This window comes from Podarcis filfolensis, assembly GCF_964270895.1.
Source record: "Podarcis filfolensis genome assembly, chromosome: 5".
Lineage (NCBI taxonomy): Eukaryota > Metazoa > Chordata > Lepidosauria > Squamata > Lacertidae > Podarcis > Podarcis filfolensis.
In genome coordinates, this window is record NC_139608.1 from 95,164,477 (window position 1) to 95,183,340 (window position 18,864).

The 18,864-nt window shown below is 42.7% G+C and overlaps 1 protein-coding gene across 1 annotated transcript in view; it reads left to right on the forward strand.

Annotated features, from left to right (window-relative positions):
• Positions 1 to 18,864, forward strand: part of SEMA3A (semaphorin 3A) — a 190,413-nt gene that overhangs the window by 140,864 nt on the left and 30,685 nt on the right. Inside the window, exons 7-10 of the mRNA XM_083615606.1 lie at positions 14,313 to 14,455; positions 15,242 to 15,356; positions 15,479 to 15,548; positions 16,336 to 16,480. Of these exons, the coding sequence (XP_083471732.1) occupies positions 14,313 to 14,455; positions 15,242 to 15,356; positions 15,479 to 15,548; positions 16,336 to 16,480 (473 nt within the window). The remainder of the gene's footprint in view (positions 1 to 14,312; positions 14,456 to 15,241; positions 15,357 to 15,478; positions 15,549 to 16,335; positions 16,481 to 18,864) is intronic.

The following is an 18,864-nucleotide window of genomic DNA, read 5'->3' on the forward strand; positions in this document are numbered from 1 at the left end:
GTGGCGGAGGAGAGAGATAAAAGTGATCTTCCTGAGTCATAAAAAGCCAAATAAAACTTATCGCACAGTTAAAATGTTATGGTGAAGTCAGAGATGCGCCATAGTTTATTGGCTTGTTGGTGGACCACCTGCTAACTACTTTATAAAGAAGAACAATTACTATATCATGTAATACAATACTGTACAGTTTCATGGCATTACAAAAAAACTGGCAACAAAATTGCGGTGTTCATTGGGCTTTTTAAATGAAACAGCTGCATTTTCATTGGACTAGTCCTATCAGAGCTTATATCCCTTGATGTGTGTGTGTGATGGAGCATCAATTTCAAGAGTTTATTGAAAGTGTTCCACTACCAACTTTGTCCTGCTCCATTCCAGGCAGATCACCATAACAGAGTTACAGATGAAACTCCCCAAAGTATTTTGCTTTTGCTTCATTTTCCATTTTACTCCATGTGGTGGACTCTCCTTCCTTGGAGGTTTATAAACAGAGGTTGGATGTATGATCTAGCTGAGATTCCTGCATTACAGGGAGAAGGCATTTGTGAAACTATGGTTCGAGGCTACTTTATCAGAGAGAATCTCCAATGGTTTTCCGCTGTGGGAATTGCTACTTGTCCCATTTTTAGGGCTTTGTTTTGTTTTTAATCCTCTTCTTACACAATGCAGCCGCTGAATGGAAGACCAGCATAGGAAAGAAAGGAGCTTCTTCACATTTTACCCAGGCTCTTCAAGCAGAAAACACCTTGACTATTTCCCCCCTTGGTCAAATACTTGGTTTTCTGTGGCAGAACAGTCCTGGAAGAGAGCCTTAAGAGGCCCCTGCTCCCATCTTTGGCCTCATCCATACTGATGTGCCATGAAGACAATAAGCTTCCTGTAAAAGGTAAAGGTAAAGGGACCCCTGACCATTAGGTCCAGTCGTGGCTGACTCTGGGGTTGTGGCGCTCATCTCGCTTTATTGGCTGAGGGAGCCGGTGTACAGCTTCCGGGTCATGTGGCCAGCATGACTAATCCACTTCTGGCGAGCCAGAGCAGCGAACGGAAACGCCGTTTACCTTCCCACCTATTTAACTACTTGCACTTTGACGTGCTTTCGAACTGCTAGGTTGGCAGGAGCAGGGACCGAGCAATGGGAGCTCACCCCGTCGCAGGGATTCGAACCGCCGACCTTCTGATTGGCAAGTCCTAGGCTCTGTGGTTTAACCCACAGCGCCACCCGTGTCCCTTAAGCTTCCTGTACCTTCTTTAATTATCCATACGATGTTCTCGTCTACATCACTGCCTTCCCACGCTTCCCCTTCATTAATCTAGCTTTTCTCATACCTGGGATACTACAAAAAGGAGAGGGCATGAGAAAATCCAGATCAAAGGAGGGAAAAGCTTGTGTAAGTGGTGATCTAGAGAACCTCATATGGACAATGAATGGGCATACAAGGAAGCTTACCATCCACATTAAACAAAAGCATGGACAAGCCCTTTGTCTTCAAGCTGCAGCCTCAACAACTGGACTCTAAGGGTAATTACAGAACGTGGTTTCAGTTTTGAGTTTCTGCCTTCACCCAGGCCACACTTTTTTGAAGGCTGAGGTGGTTACCCAGAGTCTTAAGTCGGTGACTTTCCCAGTACCATCTAGCTGGTCTTTTGAAATGGACCGGCCAGGGGTTGGGCTTGGCACCTTCTGTCTGCAACATATATGCTTCACCACAGATCCACCATCCCTTTCCACAATAGAAATATGAACACAGCATTTCCTTGACTGGTTGGAAGACTGAAAATTGACCAGGAGGATTCCATGCAGGAAATCAAAGTCCAGGGAATCAAAAGATGAAAGGAGGGATTGACTTTATGGCAAACATAGCAGGAAATAATAAAAAGTTTTAAAGATAACTGTAAAAAGGAGGACTGGGGAGCAGACAGATACAGTGTCTTGCAAAGCTGGCAAATAAAAGTATCCTAAAGTAAGTTTAAAAGGTTAAAATAAGATCTACAAACATGGGAAGGGAGAAAGAGAGAGCAGCGGCAGCAGTGTATCCTAGTCTTGCAGCCTGGAGAAAATGATCCGTATGCATTCTGCATTAGAACCCAACAAGTTAGCCAACAATAGTGCTGTCAGAATTATGTACATGATGATTTATTTCCTTGCTTGCACAGCTTGTCTTGATTTTGTAAAGAAAATGTATTTTCAATTACTTTAGCAGCAAGATAGATGAGGTGGAAGGATACAGCATGACTACTAATCTTGGGGGATATTTTCATTTATATAATGTAGCCCCTGATCTGTATTCTGCAGGCGGATGCATTTTCAGGCACACAAAGAATTGTATACCACAATGGTGCTTCCTATCAGTCTTCTAGATTGTCTGATATTTTGCTTCAGCTGACAACATGGGGCTCACTTTTCTTTATTTTTTACCATATTACTCATTCCTCTCTTGTGTGCTCTTTCTCTCTCTTTCATTTATCCTCTAGTCATTCCTTTCCAACTTTCTTCTTTTCAGGGTGGTGGGGTGGGGTGGGTGGTGGTGTCCCAAATGGGTGGGGGTACCCCCAGTGGTCCTGGGACGCAGATGGCGCTGTGGGTAAAAGCTCAGTGCCTATGACTTGCTGATCGTATGGTCGGCGGTTCGAATCCCCGCAGCGGGGTGAGCTCCCGTCGTTCGGTCCCAGCTCCTGCCCACCTAGCAGTTCGAAAGCACCCTTAAGTGCAAGTAGATAAATAGGTACCGCTTTATAGTGGGAAGGTAAACGGCGTTTCCGTGTGCTGCGCTGGTGCTGGCTTGCCAGAGCAGCTTCGTCACACTGGCCACGTGACCCGGAAGTGTCTCCGGACAGCGCTGGCCCCCTCTTAAGTGAGATGGGCGCACAACCCTAGAGTCGGACACGACTGGCCCGTATGGGCAGGGGTACCTTTACCTTACCTCCAGTGGGCGGAGCTAAGCACAGATCTGCCCATATTCGGATGTACCTATATTTCTGCGTCACAATATCATGCATTTCCCTGGCCACCTTCCTCATGCCTGGCTGATGTGGCACTAGAATACTTAGGACATCAGGGCATGTTGCAAAATGGAAGGGGGGGACTGAACAAAAGGCTTCCAGTTCCAGCGGCAGCATGCGAGCAAGTGCATTTCTGTGCATGCTGTCAGGAGATCATCCTACTCTCGAGTAGGACCCTGGCAGAAGCAAGTTGCACTGTGTCTCCTAAACTGTGTGCAGCTGTCCAATGGCAGAGACTTGTTTTAAACAAAAATAGAATGCCTGCTTTAAATACAAACCAGTCAGAACAGATTCATTTTCTGGGCTTTTTCACAATTGTCTTGTGACTACACAAGTGCTGTCTTCTCACTTATAATGCAACATTTCCACACAGAGCACACACTCCCCTTTGCAGAAATAACACCTGGCTTTGGGGTTGTGATAAACTGCAAAATCACTGCATTGCTAAAGTCACAAGAATGCATATCAGTGTTGATTTTTCCATGTATGCATTAGGGAAGATACTTGACAGACTTTAGTAAACTAGAGCTGACCTTTAAAGTACAAAAGAGAGAGAACACTCATACAGTGACAGGAAGATGGACTGTGTGATCAAACAAGCCTGTTCTGTATCTTTGCCTTTTGATTCAAACAACCTCCCCCTCCCCCCCCATCCGAATTTGCTCATATTTTTTTAAAAAAAACCTCAGCAATATCACATCAGTTATAAGCCCATAAATGAGATCCTCTGAGCTAAAATACTGGTGTTTATTCTTCACATTTTCTGTTGCTAAATTAAATTTGAAATTACACATTCTAGCCACATGAATGCCAAACAGGGCTGTCATAATTGATGTGATAACACTGAATACCAAAAGAGGTAATGAAGAATATTTTTTTTGTCCTCTGCTCTGCCAACTGTTGTTTCTATCTCTTGATGAATTTTGTGTTATTTCACTAACATGACAGGTTAGCGTAAAAAAAACACCCCACAATCATTCAACCATTGCTTATTTCAAACTTAACTGGCGCCGTGGATTTAATCTTCCTTTAATAGATTTTGTGTCAAGTTTGTCTACTCTAGCTGTGAAAGTTAATTATAAGATGCACAAAAATATATTCAATGTGACCCCAGATTTGCAGCTCTGAGTCTGCAAAGAAGAAAGCACTAAATGTTTAAAATGCAAATGTGAATGAAGAAAGGGATGTGAGGGCTGAGGGTAAGTGGAACATGAAGAAACTAATGAATCTCAGGTACAGGAGTTAAGGCAGGCATGGGGAAGATACAGCGTGATGGCTTTACACAAGACAAACGGTGAATGTGGAAGACAGCTGCAGGTGGGCAATATCCCGAGAATCCTTTAGGTAGCTCATCATGATGTTGTTCTTGCTGTTGTTTAATCGTTTAGTCGTGTCCGACTCTTCGTGACCCCCTGGACCAGAGCACGCCAGACATTCCTGTCTTCCTCTGCCTCCCGCAGTTTGGTCAAACTCATGCTGGTAGCTTCGAGAACACTGTCCCACCATCTCGTCCTCTGTCGTCCCCTTCTCCTTGTGCCCTCCATCTTTCCCAGCATCAGGGTCTTTTCCAGGGAGTCTTCTCTTCTCATGAGGTGGCCAGAGTATTGGAGCCTCAGATTCAGGATCTGTCCTTCCAATGAGCACTCAGGGTTGATTTCCTTCAGAATGGATAGATCTGATCTTCTTGCAGTCCATGGGACTCTCAAGAGTCTCCTCCAGCACCATAATTCAAAAGCATCCATTCTTCGGCGATCAGCCTTCTTTATGGTCCAGCTCTCACTTCCATACATCACTACTGGGAAAACCATAGCTTTTACTATACGGACCTTTGTTGGCAAGGTCTCTACTTTTTAAGATGCTGTCTAGGTTTGTCATTGCTTTTCTCCCAAGAAGCAGGCGTCTTTTAATTTCGTGGCTGCTGTCACCATCTGCAGTGATCATGGAGCCCAAGAAAGTAAAATCTCTCACTGCCTCCATTTCTTCCCCTTCTATTTGCCAGGAGGTGATGGGACCAGTGGCCATGATCTTCGTGTTTTTTTATCATCATGTAGCAATCTCAAAACAAGTTTAACAGTATCATTCAGAACAAAAAAATTTTTTTTCCTTCCAGTAGCACCTTAAAGACCAACTAAGTTAGTTCTTGGTATGAGCTTTCGTGTGCATGCACACTTCTTCAGATACACTGAAACAGAAGTTGCCAGATCCTTCTATATAGTGAGAAGGTGGGGAGGGGTATTACTCAGAAGGGTGGTGGGAATGGGTGATTGGCAGATAGCTGTGATGAGCCTGTAGACGTGCAGGTGCTACTGGAAGGAAAAAAAAAATTTTGTTTTGACTATGGCAGACCAACACGGCTACCTATCTGTAACTAGTATCATTCAGGTTTACCTGGTGTGTTTACTTTTTTGAAATGCATTCAAATATGATTTGTGATAGGGAGAATTGTGCTGAATGTTCCCTCAGTTCTTCCATTGCATCCTCTCTCTTTTCAGTGGGCTTGTTGCTGGGCATTCAGATACCATCTATGGTTCCAGGACTCCTGCTTACCTCCACCCACCAGGAACCCAGAGGAAAACTGTATTGCGCTTGACACTTGCAGCCCTGTGATTAATAGGGAGCCACAAGCCTATTAATCCAAAGGGGTACATGCAAAGTGCACCACGGCATATGGGACTGGCACCTGCTGGTGCCCACCTGCCAGGAGGGGACTCCCTGCTGGACCCCAGAGCCCTCATTGCTGCCACTTCCAGGCAATGTTTGGTTCCTCTGATATTGGTAGTTTTAAATGTACACTGCACGCCTTTGCATTGCTGTCTATTTTTAACTTACCCTGGGACCGTTTGGTGATAGACGATCATGGCTGTGAGTCCTGTGAGTCCTGCAGGTCATTTTCCACCTAGACTGGGAGGGCGGGGCCCAGACTGACTCCAGCTGCAAAAGCTGAGGTTGTTCAAGAGACTCATTGTTTAGGGGTTTTTGTTGACCGGCCAGGGTGTGCTGTTATTAATACTATTTTTTGTATCTTTATTTTTAAATTTTATTATGTTTTATGTGAAAATGTCTCAGCTTGGTTGTGTACTTTCCGATGTTTTATGTTTTGTTTATGAGTACCAATTTTTGCAATTATATGATTGTTTTAATGTTGCAAGCCACCTTGAGCAGCTTTGAACTATGGAAAGGCGGCATCCAAATAAAATGAGGGATGGGTGGGTGGGTTATATAGACATACTAATATACTGCTATCTATACAAATAAATTGGGACGCGGGTGGCGCTGTGGGTTAAACCATAGAGCCTAGGACTTGCCAATCAGAAGGTCGGTGGTTCAAATCCCCAAGATGGGTGAGCTTCCCTTGCTCGGTCCCAGCTCCTCCCAACCTAACAGTTCGAAAGCACGTCAAAGTGGAAGTAGATAAATAGATACCGCTCTGGCAGGAAGGTAAACGGCATTTCCGTGTGGTGCTCTGGTTCACCAGAAACAGCTTAGTCATGCTGGCCACATGACCTGGAAGCTGTACTCCGGCTCCCTCAGCCAATAAAGCGAGATGAGCGCCGCAACCCCAGAGTCGGCCACGACTGGACACAATGGTCAGGGGTCCCTTTATACAAATAAATTAATAGGCAGTCATTGTGGACCGTGCTTCAGATGGAGAGGACAAGCAATGGGGCAGTCATGACAGGGGCAAGCAGGTGGGCACACCCAGGGCATAGTGCCCACAGGACTCCAAAAGACTTGTTGCCAAAAACGGGTTTGTTTCATGAATACATCTTCATCGCTTGAAGACACAACCAGATGTAGGAACTGACTCCACTGTTTAAGTCACCATTGGGTGATAAGAAAAGTCTATGAGTTGGGACTAATATATGCATGTTCAGGCTTTCACCAGAACACACAAATGGCAGAATTTGGACAGTGGGGCAGGTGCATGCACACAAACCCTACTTCTAGCAACCTTGTGCGCATAGAATCATAGAAGAGTTGGAAGGGACACGAGGATCATCTAGTCCAGGGGTAGGCAACCTAAGGCCCGGGGGCCGGATGTGGCCTAATCGCCTTCTCAATCCGGCCGCAGACGGTCCGGGATTCAGCGTGTTTTTTCATGAGTAGAATGTGTGGGTTATTTGTGGGGCCTGCCTGGTGTTTTTACATGAGTAGAATGTGTGCTTTTATTTAAAATGCATCTCTGGGTTATTTGTGGGGCATAGGAATTCGTTCATTCCTCCCCCCCCAAAAAAAAAATAGTCTGGCCCACCACATGGTCTGAGGGACAGTGGACTGGCCCACGGCTGAAAAAGGTTGCTGACCCCTAATCTAGTCCAACCCCCTGCAATGCAGGAATCTCAGCATCCCTCAACCTGATTAGTGCCCAACCTTCCCTGTGTTATTGATTTTCCAACATAAATTAAAACACTTTACAACTAACAATACATAGACAAACAAACATATAAACACGTATAATTTCATAACCTCGTTTTCTTAAGCCTTATTTCAACGACTTCCCCATACCTCCCTTTTCTGCATCCCTGTTTTAAACTTTCCCAGCAACCCCTAATTTCAATTACTCATAATTCACTTTCTTTAATCCTTTTACTCTTACCCAATCATTTATTGCTGCAATTCTGTTTTACGTTACCCATGACATTTTAGCACTCATTAATTTTACAACAGTTCTTAAGATAAATTTTAAATTTCTTCCAATCTTCTTCCACCGTCTCTTTTCCTTGGTCGCGGATTCTGCCAGTCATCTCAGCCAGTCCCATATAGTCTATCACCTTCGTCTGCCACTCTTCCAGCGTGGGTAGTTCTTGTGTCTTCCAATACTTTGCTAAAAGAACTCTTGCTGCTGTTGTAGCATACATAAAAAACATCCTATCTTTCCTTGACACCAATTGGCCTACCATGCTCAGGAGAAAGGCCTCTGGTTTCTTATGAAAGGTACACTTAAGAACCTTCTTAATTTCATTATAGATCATTTCCCAGAAGACCTTGATCCTTGGGCACGTCCACCAAAGGTGGTAGAAAGTACCTTCAGTTTCATTACATTTCCAGCATTTATTATTGGGCTTGTGATAGATTTTTGCAAGCTTGACTGGGGTCATGTACCACCGATAAATCATTTTCATAATATTCTCTCTTAAGGCATTACATGCCGTAAACTTTATACCGGTGGTCCATAACTGTTCCCAGTCAGCAAACATAATGTCATGACCAATGTCTTGTGCCCATTTAATCATAGCTGATTTAACCGTCTCATCCTGTGTATTCCATTTCAACAGCAAGTTGTACATTCTTGACAAATTCTTAGTATTGGGTTCCAACAATTCTGTTTCTAATTTTGATCTCTCCACCTGGAAGCCAATTTTCCTGTCTGATCTGCAGGGGACTTTGCTCACATTCGCTTGAGCATGAGCAGAGCCCTCTGGAAGATCGGGGATCCAGTGTCATGGTGGGCTTTGCTTGCAGTCAAGTGAACATGAGTAGAAGCCGGTCGTAGATGCTCCCCGTGTGGGGCAGATGGGCACAAGGCCATTGAGGGCAGGGCTTGTGTGGCACACTTTGACATTCACATGTTCGAACACAAGTCTGAACATGCTTTCTGCAATGGCTGGTTGACACATGCAAGGCATCATCTCATCGTTAATAAGTCATCTCATCTGGCCATGCATGGCCAGATCACCCAAGTTCAGCAGTGTAAATTCAGATTTATTTATATAGTGAGTGTGTTAGCACATCTAAACATGGTGAGCACTGATAATTACCTTCTTAAAATTAAGCAAGCTAGGCAGCTGATATGGAATGTTTTGTGAGAAACCTAATTTACTTGGAGAATTACAGTATAATTTCCCTGAACTTCTGTGTTCATTTTTTCTTCATCATATAATTAGTCATTACAGAGAATCAAAACTATTGTTGTCTCTTTAAGAACAAAGGCCTTGGGAACTGATAATTATACCACAGCTCAACATTTTCTTTCTTGCTTTTTTTCTTTCTCAACAGGCTTTTCTGAATATAAAGTGTGGCATTTGACAATTTTCCAGACAAAGAAGTATTATCTCCCTCCACCCCCCCACCCCCCGCGCGCCAATCCCCAACTAGTAAACAAATCGGAAATCCTAAATGGCCAGTCTTCCTCTCTCCCTTCTTCATTGCCTTGGCAAGTGATTTCAGATGTAAAAAAATCACTAAAAATGTACATTAAACAATCCCCCTCATAGCCCAAATAAATCAGTTGTGGTAGAGATGAATGATTGAAATGAAAGGGCAAGTACAAAAAAGACCCATTTCAATCTACTGTATTTTTCGCTCTGTAAGACGCACCAGACCATAAGACGCACCTAGTTTTTGGAAGAGAAAAACAAGAAAAAAAAAATATTCTGAATCTCAGAAGCCAGAACAGCAAGAGGGATCTGGCTTCTGAGATAGCCTCTTGCTGTTCTGGCTTCTGCCTTAGCCGCACGCAGCCTCTTCAGGGCAGCGAGATGAAGGCTCCCCCGCCCGGAAGAGGCTGCGTGCAGCTAAGGCAGAAGACAGGACAGCAAGCGGGATCGCTGCGCAGAAAGCGGGATAGCTGCGCACAGCCTCTCCCGGGCAGCGGGATGATTGCTGCCACTTCCTAGAGACAGTGGTGTAGCGTGGGGGGTGCAGGGAGGGCCGGCCGCACCGGGTGCAACATCTGGGGGTTAGGGTTAGGGGGTGCAAATCCACGGGTTAGGGGGCGCAAATTACTTGCCTTGCCCCGGGTGCTGACAACCCACGCCACGCCACTGCCTAGAGAGGCGCCCACTTCCAAGAGAGAACTTCCTAGAGAGGCTCCCACTTCCAGTGTGGTGTAGTGGTTAAGAGCGGTAGTCTCATAATCTGGGGAACCGGGTTCGCGTCTCCGCTCCTCCACATGCAGCTGCTGGTTGACCTTGGGCCAGTCACACTTCTCTGAAGTCTCTCAGCATCACTCACCTCACAGAGTGTTTGTTGTGGGGGAGGAAGGGAAAGGAGAATGTTAGCCGCTTTGAGACTCCTTAAAAAAGGGAGTGAAAGGCAGGATATCAAATCCAAACTCTTCTTCTTACAAGAGAGAACTTCCTATTTCAGCCCTAATTTCAAATGGGGGACGGGGAGAACCGTGAGGGTGCCAGGGAAGACCTTTGTGGGTGCATTTGTTCCTGCAGGCACTGCACTGGCAACCTCTGAGCTTGAGTTGTGCCTTCAGACTCTCTGAGGACACTTTGATTCCTTCTCCGTGCCTCTCTCACCTCTCCAGATCAAAAAGAAAGAAAAAGGACACTATTTCGTATATCCAAGATGCTTCCTGTTTCTGTTGCTCTCTGTTGGCTTTGGCTTCCTTGGTTTTTGTCTTGTTTCCTCTTTATCATTTTATTGCAACTGCACCTCCAATAATATATATTAAACCAGAGTAATTGTAACATCCAAATGGTAAAACAACATTTCCAAAATTAATTCTTTTACTTAATTTATCTCATGGGCAAATATCAGACCATGAAGAGGACATTAATTCAGTCTTCTTGAATGCCATCTCATACAATAGATGCCCCTTGTTAGAATTCCTGGATGTGTGTTTGCTCACTATTGTTAGAATGTCTTGATAACTAACAACAAATGTCCATATTAACTGTTGTATATATCACAATTGAAATCCTCAATATAACTTATTTGGGAATACTACCTTATGTTCTTGTGTTGGTTTTCCTTTTGTAGTTTAGTCATGCAGCTGGCAAGAAATACTTAAGAAAGAGTATTAGATTGATTTTTTTAAAAAAAATATCCCTAGCTTCATCTGAGCTTGAAATGCTGAGACAAGCTAAACATGTTGCTATTGCTTAAGAAAACAATGAATCTTAGAGTCAGCTCTGAGCCTCTTATTTCAGTTGCATCTGTTAGATCAAGGATGCTTTAATTGTGGTTTCTGCCAATAAAATTTGGGAAGAACTGTTAATGGAAGTGAGGCACCCAAAATGTAGTGTTTATACGAAATACTGTTAGAGTTACAACAAATATTTTTTTTTTCCTGTTAAAGAAAAGAGATGGGGGGGGGAGTATACATTATTTTATTATTTGCTTTGGTTGTTGTAAACCAAGGTCTATTTTTAGATTTGGCATAGAGATCAGAGACCTGGTTAAAGTTGAGAAAGCTTACCACTGTGGCTTTATCCTTCTTTGATCATGCTTAATCATGTTCTAGACATTTTTCCCTCTCTCTCTTTTTTCTTTTTTTGAAGTTTGTTATTTTTAATGCACTTCAACACAGATTGTTTGTGACTAGGGAGGAGAAATTCTAAAGTTGTATTTGTTTTGGATTTTGTACAAGTCTGTTGTTGATACTACCATACGGGATGATGTCGTGGCATGTTGAGGTGCAGTGAAGACGGTTATAACACTTGAAAGTCAAAGTGGGTGCCCCTTTGCATGAAAAATAGCATGCACTGTTGATGTGCCCCTAGGGAAGTATCCTGCAAAATTTCAGAAGGATTAGTGCCTGGGTGAAGGAGTTATTCTGAGTATGTGTGTGTCTATGTATATATATATATATGTGTGTGTGTGTGTGTGTGTGTGTGTGTGTGTGTGTGTGTGTGTGTGTAAACAGCTCAATGGTTGCTTGCTTGTTTTTTGGTTTTCTTCCATCCTTCTGCATTTCTCCCAGAATAACAGTGATTGGAAGTAAAAGGAGAGCCCTGGTAAAGTTATCCCTTGGTTGGAAGCAAGAGCTGTCAGTCACAAATCTACCCCCCTCCCTCCTATCTTCCCCTCCCTGGCATTTTCTGTATATGGAGAGTTTGGGGAAATCACACTCAGAGCAGCTCCAGTGGACTCAGAATTTCTCACAAAGCTGCAAGAGCCCCCAGATTCATTCTGAAGTGATTTGAAGGAGAACCATTTTTACCGCAGAGATATCCTGAATTTCTGTGAATCAGCTCAGTGAAGGGCTCATCCACCCTCCATTTGCCCTTCTGTTTTCTCCCAGGGAAACCCAACGCTGAATTCTCTGAATTGGAATGATTGGCAATTGGGTGTTGTGTGGATTGCTGTTTGTTCCGATTTAGAGCTAAAGAGTGGGTTTTGCAGGGGAAAGTGGCAAGAAAAACTACTCAGAGAAGGGCCTAGAAAGAGACAAGAGGACAACCACTTGGCCCCCTGCTTTCTGGGCATGAGACCCAAGCTTAGGATTTAGGATTCATCAGAATCTGATGTGCGCTTGGAGAGACACAGCCAGTAAGAAGAGACTCTGCTGGGCAAATGATCTGACTCAATAGAAGGCAGCTGCATATGTTTACACTAGTGAACTCTTCTCCTTTCAAATCACTTTTAAAATATTATATTCATACATCCCCAAATGCCTTACATTCTGACTTCTAAACTTGGGGGTCACTTTCTGTTGCTTATCAAAAACAGAGTTATGAGCAGATGGTTTTGTTTTTGTTTTCGGTGTGGCTGTTTGGAGCTTTGCTGTTGCTTGAATGCAACATGATGGAAACTAACAGAGCAGATTGTGTGTGTGTGTGTGTGCGTGTGCGCACTCACGTTGAAATTTTTTTTGTGCTCTCTTCATTCTTGTAGGTCATCATAAACATGAAAAGCTTCTGTTGTGCTGTTAGGTTGCTTCGTATGCAATGCATGCATGCTTATAAATGCATGTCTCTAGACCTATCCTATCGCCTTTGTTTATTTCTTATACTCTATGTAGGAATTGCAGAGCTACAGAGAACAGAAACTAAATGATCAAAAGCACAGATGGCTGCTCAGCTGACATGAAAACATTCTTTCATTGACTTGAAATATATTGATTTATCCAGGTGGCTAAACAGCCCGAAAGTTTGACCAGTCAGAAACAGTGAAAATGCTTTCCAAAGCCATTTATTCATGCAATGACATGCATAGTTACTCTGGTCCAGCTGAGGCGCCTTCCTCTTTACATAATGTAGTGAGTCTCTTGGTTTCCCATGGAATCCCTCCGATTCCATGAAAGCAGAAAAAGAATCTCCAAATTTGCTTTAAATTTTGCTTTAAGAGTGAATTCCCTTAAAATTATTCCAGTGTTGTGCAAGAGAACTCCCCTAACTCGTAGTATTTGTTTTCCGTTTCAGCCTGGGGTGCAGTTTCAATATTAAGCAACTCAAAATCAAACAGGTTTTGATGAAAAGAAGAGATCTGGACTGAAGTGCTCAGCTGCCACCAGTAAACTTGCAGGCTGAGCCCTTTGATGATATGGTGTAGAGACATATTGCCCTCCCAGCTGGTGCCACTGGTAGCAACATTCAAAGCAAATTTGGAGGTTCTCTTTCTGTGCTACTTTTTGTGTATGAGTAAAGCTGGATCAGGGCCAGGAAGCACATGCTGCTGAAGTTAATTTGCACCATTTTCTTTATATGTTATTTACATTGGTTAGGCATAACTAAAGAAATACTGTGTTTTAGTATGAAATTAGAACATTCTAAAGGATAAAAAAACAGTAATCCTGTTTCTTTCCTTTGCTGATAAAATTACAAGTGCCCCAAAGATTGTGTTTGTGTTTGTTTGTTTGTTTGTGTGTGTGTGTTTAATAGTTTTATACTGTTTATATTCATAATGATCCTGAGCAGTGCTTTTTTTCTTAAAAAAATGTTTAGGGGTGCTCTCATTTTCCCACTCATATTGAAATACTGCCCCTCAATGAGGCCAAATGTAGATTCACACAAAATGTTTAGGGGTATGCGTACCTCTGCAAACCGCCCCCCCCCCCCCAGAAAAAACACTGATCCTGAGAAAGAATTTGGTTTGAAACAGGTTGAACTTAATAGAAGCCTTTTCCCTTTATGTTGCTGGAGGTTTCTTCCTTTCATTTCCCTGTGATTGGTGTCTCCCTATTTATTTTCCCGCTAAAGTGATGGGCAAACTCTCCTCAGCAATGGGTGATGACTAGAAACTGAAGAATAAGATTGCTCACTCCAACTCACGCCAAGGATAATAAATCAACTTGCAATTTTGGCTGGTCCTAATGTTGCCCTATCTTCTGCTGCTCCTCAAAATTCCATCCACTTGTTGTTGTCCATATCATGAACATTAATCATAGCTCAGTCATATCAGCCTCAAAGTGTCATAGCTAAGTCTTCAGGGACCTGTGGGCAAATCACAGTAAGTGCTAGAGTTTTTGTGGAAGAAGAAGTTGTGAAATACCTCACCAAGTCTTGGGAAGATCTACAATCTGAATGACCCAAAGCTTATGCAATGGATATTTATAAGCTCCATTCCCCCACTCCCTCTGATCCTTCATTGTAATCCACCCATCATTACTGTAGTACACACTTGCATTTTCTTTTCAGATCCTCGGTTTATCAGCGCTCACCTGATCCCCGAAAGTGACAACCCGGAGGATGATAAGATCTATTTTTTCTTCCGTGAAAATGCAATTGATGGGGAGCATTCGGGAAAAGCTACACATGCCAGGATAGGACAGATCTGTAAGGTAAAACTGTGACTGGATGATGAATACACTCACAATCATATTCTTTCAATTGTAAAGAAAGATCACTTCACTAATACATTTAGTATTGTGGGTGGATGTGTCAAATAATAGGTATAAGGTACAATGGACATATCCATGTGATGTGATGAGGAATTAACAATGGTAAGCTTTGGGCTCAGTTTGAGTCCGGTTTGCTTCAACTAACTTTAGTTCAAACAAACCACAGTTCCCGAGTTCAAACAAAACATGGAGCTGCAGTTTGTGCTGAAATAAAAGCAGAAGCTTTTGCTCTCCTGCTCCCGCAGCAAAAGAAGTAGAGAAGCCCATGGTAATGCACAGGTCTGAGGCATTCTGTTCACCTGAACTGGGCCTGTAGCTTCATGTAAGAACAGTTATTTCTCTTTTTAGGCTTATATTCCAGTCTTCATTTGGGAAGCTTGTGGTGAAAGCAGGTGTAACGTTTGTTGAGCAGCAGCAACAGTTTAGAAATGCTCTTGTTGTCTTTAAGTGAGATATACCTTTCTTCTTTGGGGTAAAGTTTGGAAAACTAGCAGCAAAAGTTACCTGAAAACAGGGCCGATGGACTGAAGCCAGCTACAAACCTTCTTCCTCCCCTCTGAACCTCATGGCGATTATGCACAGAGAGTCACAAACCTCTGGTGCTATATTGCCGCTTGCAGTTCCTAACTGGACAAGGCCATGTGTGGAGCAGGCTTATTTTGGAGGAGGTGGGACCTTACGCATGGCTGCACTGAAGTGTCCTGACATGAGCTATTTCTTTTGTAGAATGACTTTGGTGGCCACAGAAGTCTCGTCAACAAGTGGACCACTTTCCTCAAAGCACGCCTGATTTGTTCGGTGCCAGGTCCCAACGGCATTGACACTCATTTTGATGAGCTCCGTAAGTGGTCAAAGTGTTTCTGAAGACAGAACCATTCTCTCTCTGGCCAGCTGCATGCTCATTACTAAATTGGCGGCTGGTTTTGCTTCTTGCCCCTTATTTTATTTTATTTATTTTGACAGAGGATGTGTTTCTAATGAACTCAAAGGACCCTAAAACCCCAATCATCTATGGAGTGTTTACAACTTCCAGGTAGCGGACATATCATTTTACTTCTTGGGGGGGGGGGGAGTGCATGGAGGCTGCCCGTTTTTAAAAGCTTTCTTTGTTAACATGGCCCTTTAAAAGAGAAGGCATTTTCTCAACCTTTGAACTGCTAGAAAAGTAGTAGATGTAAGAGGTTAATGAACTGGAGTTTTCCTATGAGCAATATATATATAATCGCTCAGAAGTCTGCGACCACACAGTTTAAAAGAATGTGTGTGTGTGTGTTTTTCTGCATAAACCTTTTTCTTAGTATGTGTTGTATAGGAGGGCTAATTGTTTCTGGTGCCTATTGAATGCAAACTTTTTGTTTCTATTGACCTGGAAGCCAAATCCTGTCCCTATGTTTTTGCTTTGGCTCTTCAGAGAGAATTTACACACCATACAAGCAACAACTCCAGACCCTTTCAGAGGGTTGTCACTTGCCTGGTTTGTAACCGCTCAAGGAAGCTGTGCCCCATGGGTGCTGGTCTGGTACTGGAGCTAGGGAGAAGGGGACTTAAAGGGCAGTAAATGCCTGAAGATCATGGAGGGAAGGGGAAATTAAAATGTGGGTACAATTCTCTATCAAAGTAAATGGTTTCGACTGAATCCCATTTTCAAAGCATTTCATTTTGATTTGGTTAGACAATTGCACAAGGTTGCTGTCGGCTTTTTTTGCGACAGAAAATAAATAAATGGAAAGCTGGTATTTCTAGAACCTCTCTAATTTAGAAACAATTGCTTCTTCTTTTTTATCTTCACCTATCTGTTTTTCCACCCTGTCTATTATTAGCAACATCTTTAAAGGATCGGCTGTGTGCATGTATAGCATGACGGACGTGAGGAGGGTGTTTCTGGGTCCGTATGCTCACAGAGATGGTCCCAACTATCAATGGGTTCCCTACCAAGGAAGAGTCCCATACCCGCGACCAGGAACTGTAAGTGCCCTACTCTCTGGGCAGCCAGGTGGTGCCCAAGCAGTATTGGCAGGCATTTATCTGGAGGGAAATACCACTGTTTTCTCTGTAGGGATAATTGTTGAGGAATCGCTCTAGAAGCATGCACATTGATTTCAGTGTGGTGTAGTGGCTAAGAGCAGTAGTCTTGTAATCTGGTGAACCGGGTTCGCATCTCCGCTCCTCCACATGCAGCTGCTGGGTGACCTTGGGCTAGTCACACTTCTCTGAAGTCTCTCAGCCCCACTCACCTCACAGAGTGTTTGTTGTGGGGGAGGAAGGGAAAGGAGAATGTTAGCCGCTTTGAGACTCCTTCGGGTAGTGATAAAGCGGGATATCAAATCCAAACTCTTCTTTCATCCACCCAAAGCAGTCCATGAATTTCAATTGCCTATTGAAATAGTATTGCATGCCTTCTAACTGTGAAAGACATCTCATTTAAATGCCTTGATCTTGTGAACCACCCTGAGATACTATGATGAGAAGTCTAATAATAAAAAATAAATAAAAATAAATTCTGAGTCAATCAATACATTCAGAGAAAAGAGCAGGGGATTTTTGGTGTTGAGGACCATAACACAGCCTAGAAACAAAATTAAAAAAATCCTTCCAGTAGCACCTTAGAGACCAACTAAGATTGTTATTGGTGTGAGCTTTTGTGGTATCTGAAGAAGTGTGCATGCACACGAAAGCTGATACCAATAACAAAGTTGATCTCTAACGTGCTACTGGAAGGAATTTTTTTTATTTTGTTTCTACTATGGCAGACCAACACGGCTACCTACCTGTAACCATAACACAGTGTGTTTTTCCACATACTATGAAGTGGCATCCTTACATGTGTTTTTTCTGAATATGTCTCCCAAACCTAGTATACTGTGCTGATAAAAACAAAAAAACCCAACATCCAAGGACAGAATTATATAGCAAAAACTAAATGTAATTTGTCCATTGGACCTACTAAATGTACTGCGGATGACTTCAGAGTGAACATGCATGAAATTGTACTGCACACCTCTAGTAATCTTTTATTTGCCAGCCCCCTTAAGTGCAGTGAACCTGCACTCCATTGAGATTCACAGGCTTGTCTGCACAGCCAAATAATTTCTATTTGTTTGTTTATTATTATTATTTATTGAATTTATATACCGCTCTATACCCAGAGGTCTCAGGTTGGTTCACAGAAGTATTAAAGTACTTATCTACTGCCCTCTCACGAAACATCAGGCAGGTGTACAGCAAGATAAAAAATATTTAAAAGTGGTATGAAGCAATCATTGAAATGATCATTACAATTGCACACAACCAGGGGGAAAGGACAGTTCAGCTCTAGGAAAGACGAGGCTGGTGCCTCCCCAAATATACGTTTTGCAGAGGAACGGGCCATGTTAATCTGCTCTAAGGTCAGCTTTTGGTAGGCCCTGGATTATGCAGAGGCAACACGGATTTTTAGCTTCACAGCTTCCATTTAAAGCACCAGGGATGCAAACAAGAAATCAATACAGTATATGAAGGATGAATTCCTTGAAATGATTTAGCACTTAGGTTTCCTAAGGGATCCCAGTGCACCATTGAACTGGGGAATTTGAGAGGGGAAAGTGCCCACAGCGTCCTTGGACGTCTCGTCGTATGTTCGTTCCTTGTAAATTCAACGTTTATAGATGGCTGCTTGAAAATGATCGAGACAGTCCATTTAGAAAATCCAAAAAGATTATTCACACATGTTCTTGTATATGAATTCCCAGCTGCATTAACAATACTTAGCACTTCTAAATTACTTTTCTTGTTCAAAGCACTTCTCGTACATTATCCGATTAATCATTATCTAATTAATGCAAGTAATCAGTATTGCACTCCATCTGGAAAATCAAGATTGCCTTTGGGATGTGAAATATGGATTTTTTCTAATGCAAAATTGCTATAAGCTATGAAAAAACTGTTGTTAATTGTTGGTATTATTTAACTGCTAGAATGTGGCATTGATAACAAAAAACAGAAGAAGGGAACCTCCTGCAGTTTTTCTGGTTTTTAATTGTGTTTGATATGCAATTATCTCAGGCTCTGATATTCACTAATAAAAGTGGATACTTAAGTTTTGTTGCTAGGAAAAAGCACATAATAAAATGATACCTAATATATGATAAAAACCAGGCTACATAGAACTGGTGCTGCGATGGAGGACATCTTCCTATTCTTTTAAAAGACACGTGTTGTTGTTTTTAATGTCCTCCCTGATGAATTGTTAATAAGATGATAGCCATGATAATTGATTTTTCTCCCTACAGAGCATGTTGCAAGATCAGGATTGTTGTTTAATTACATTTTGGCTTTCAAGTGCTGTATGTTTTAGGAATACATAGGCGATG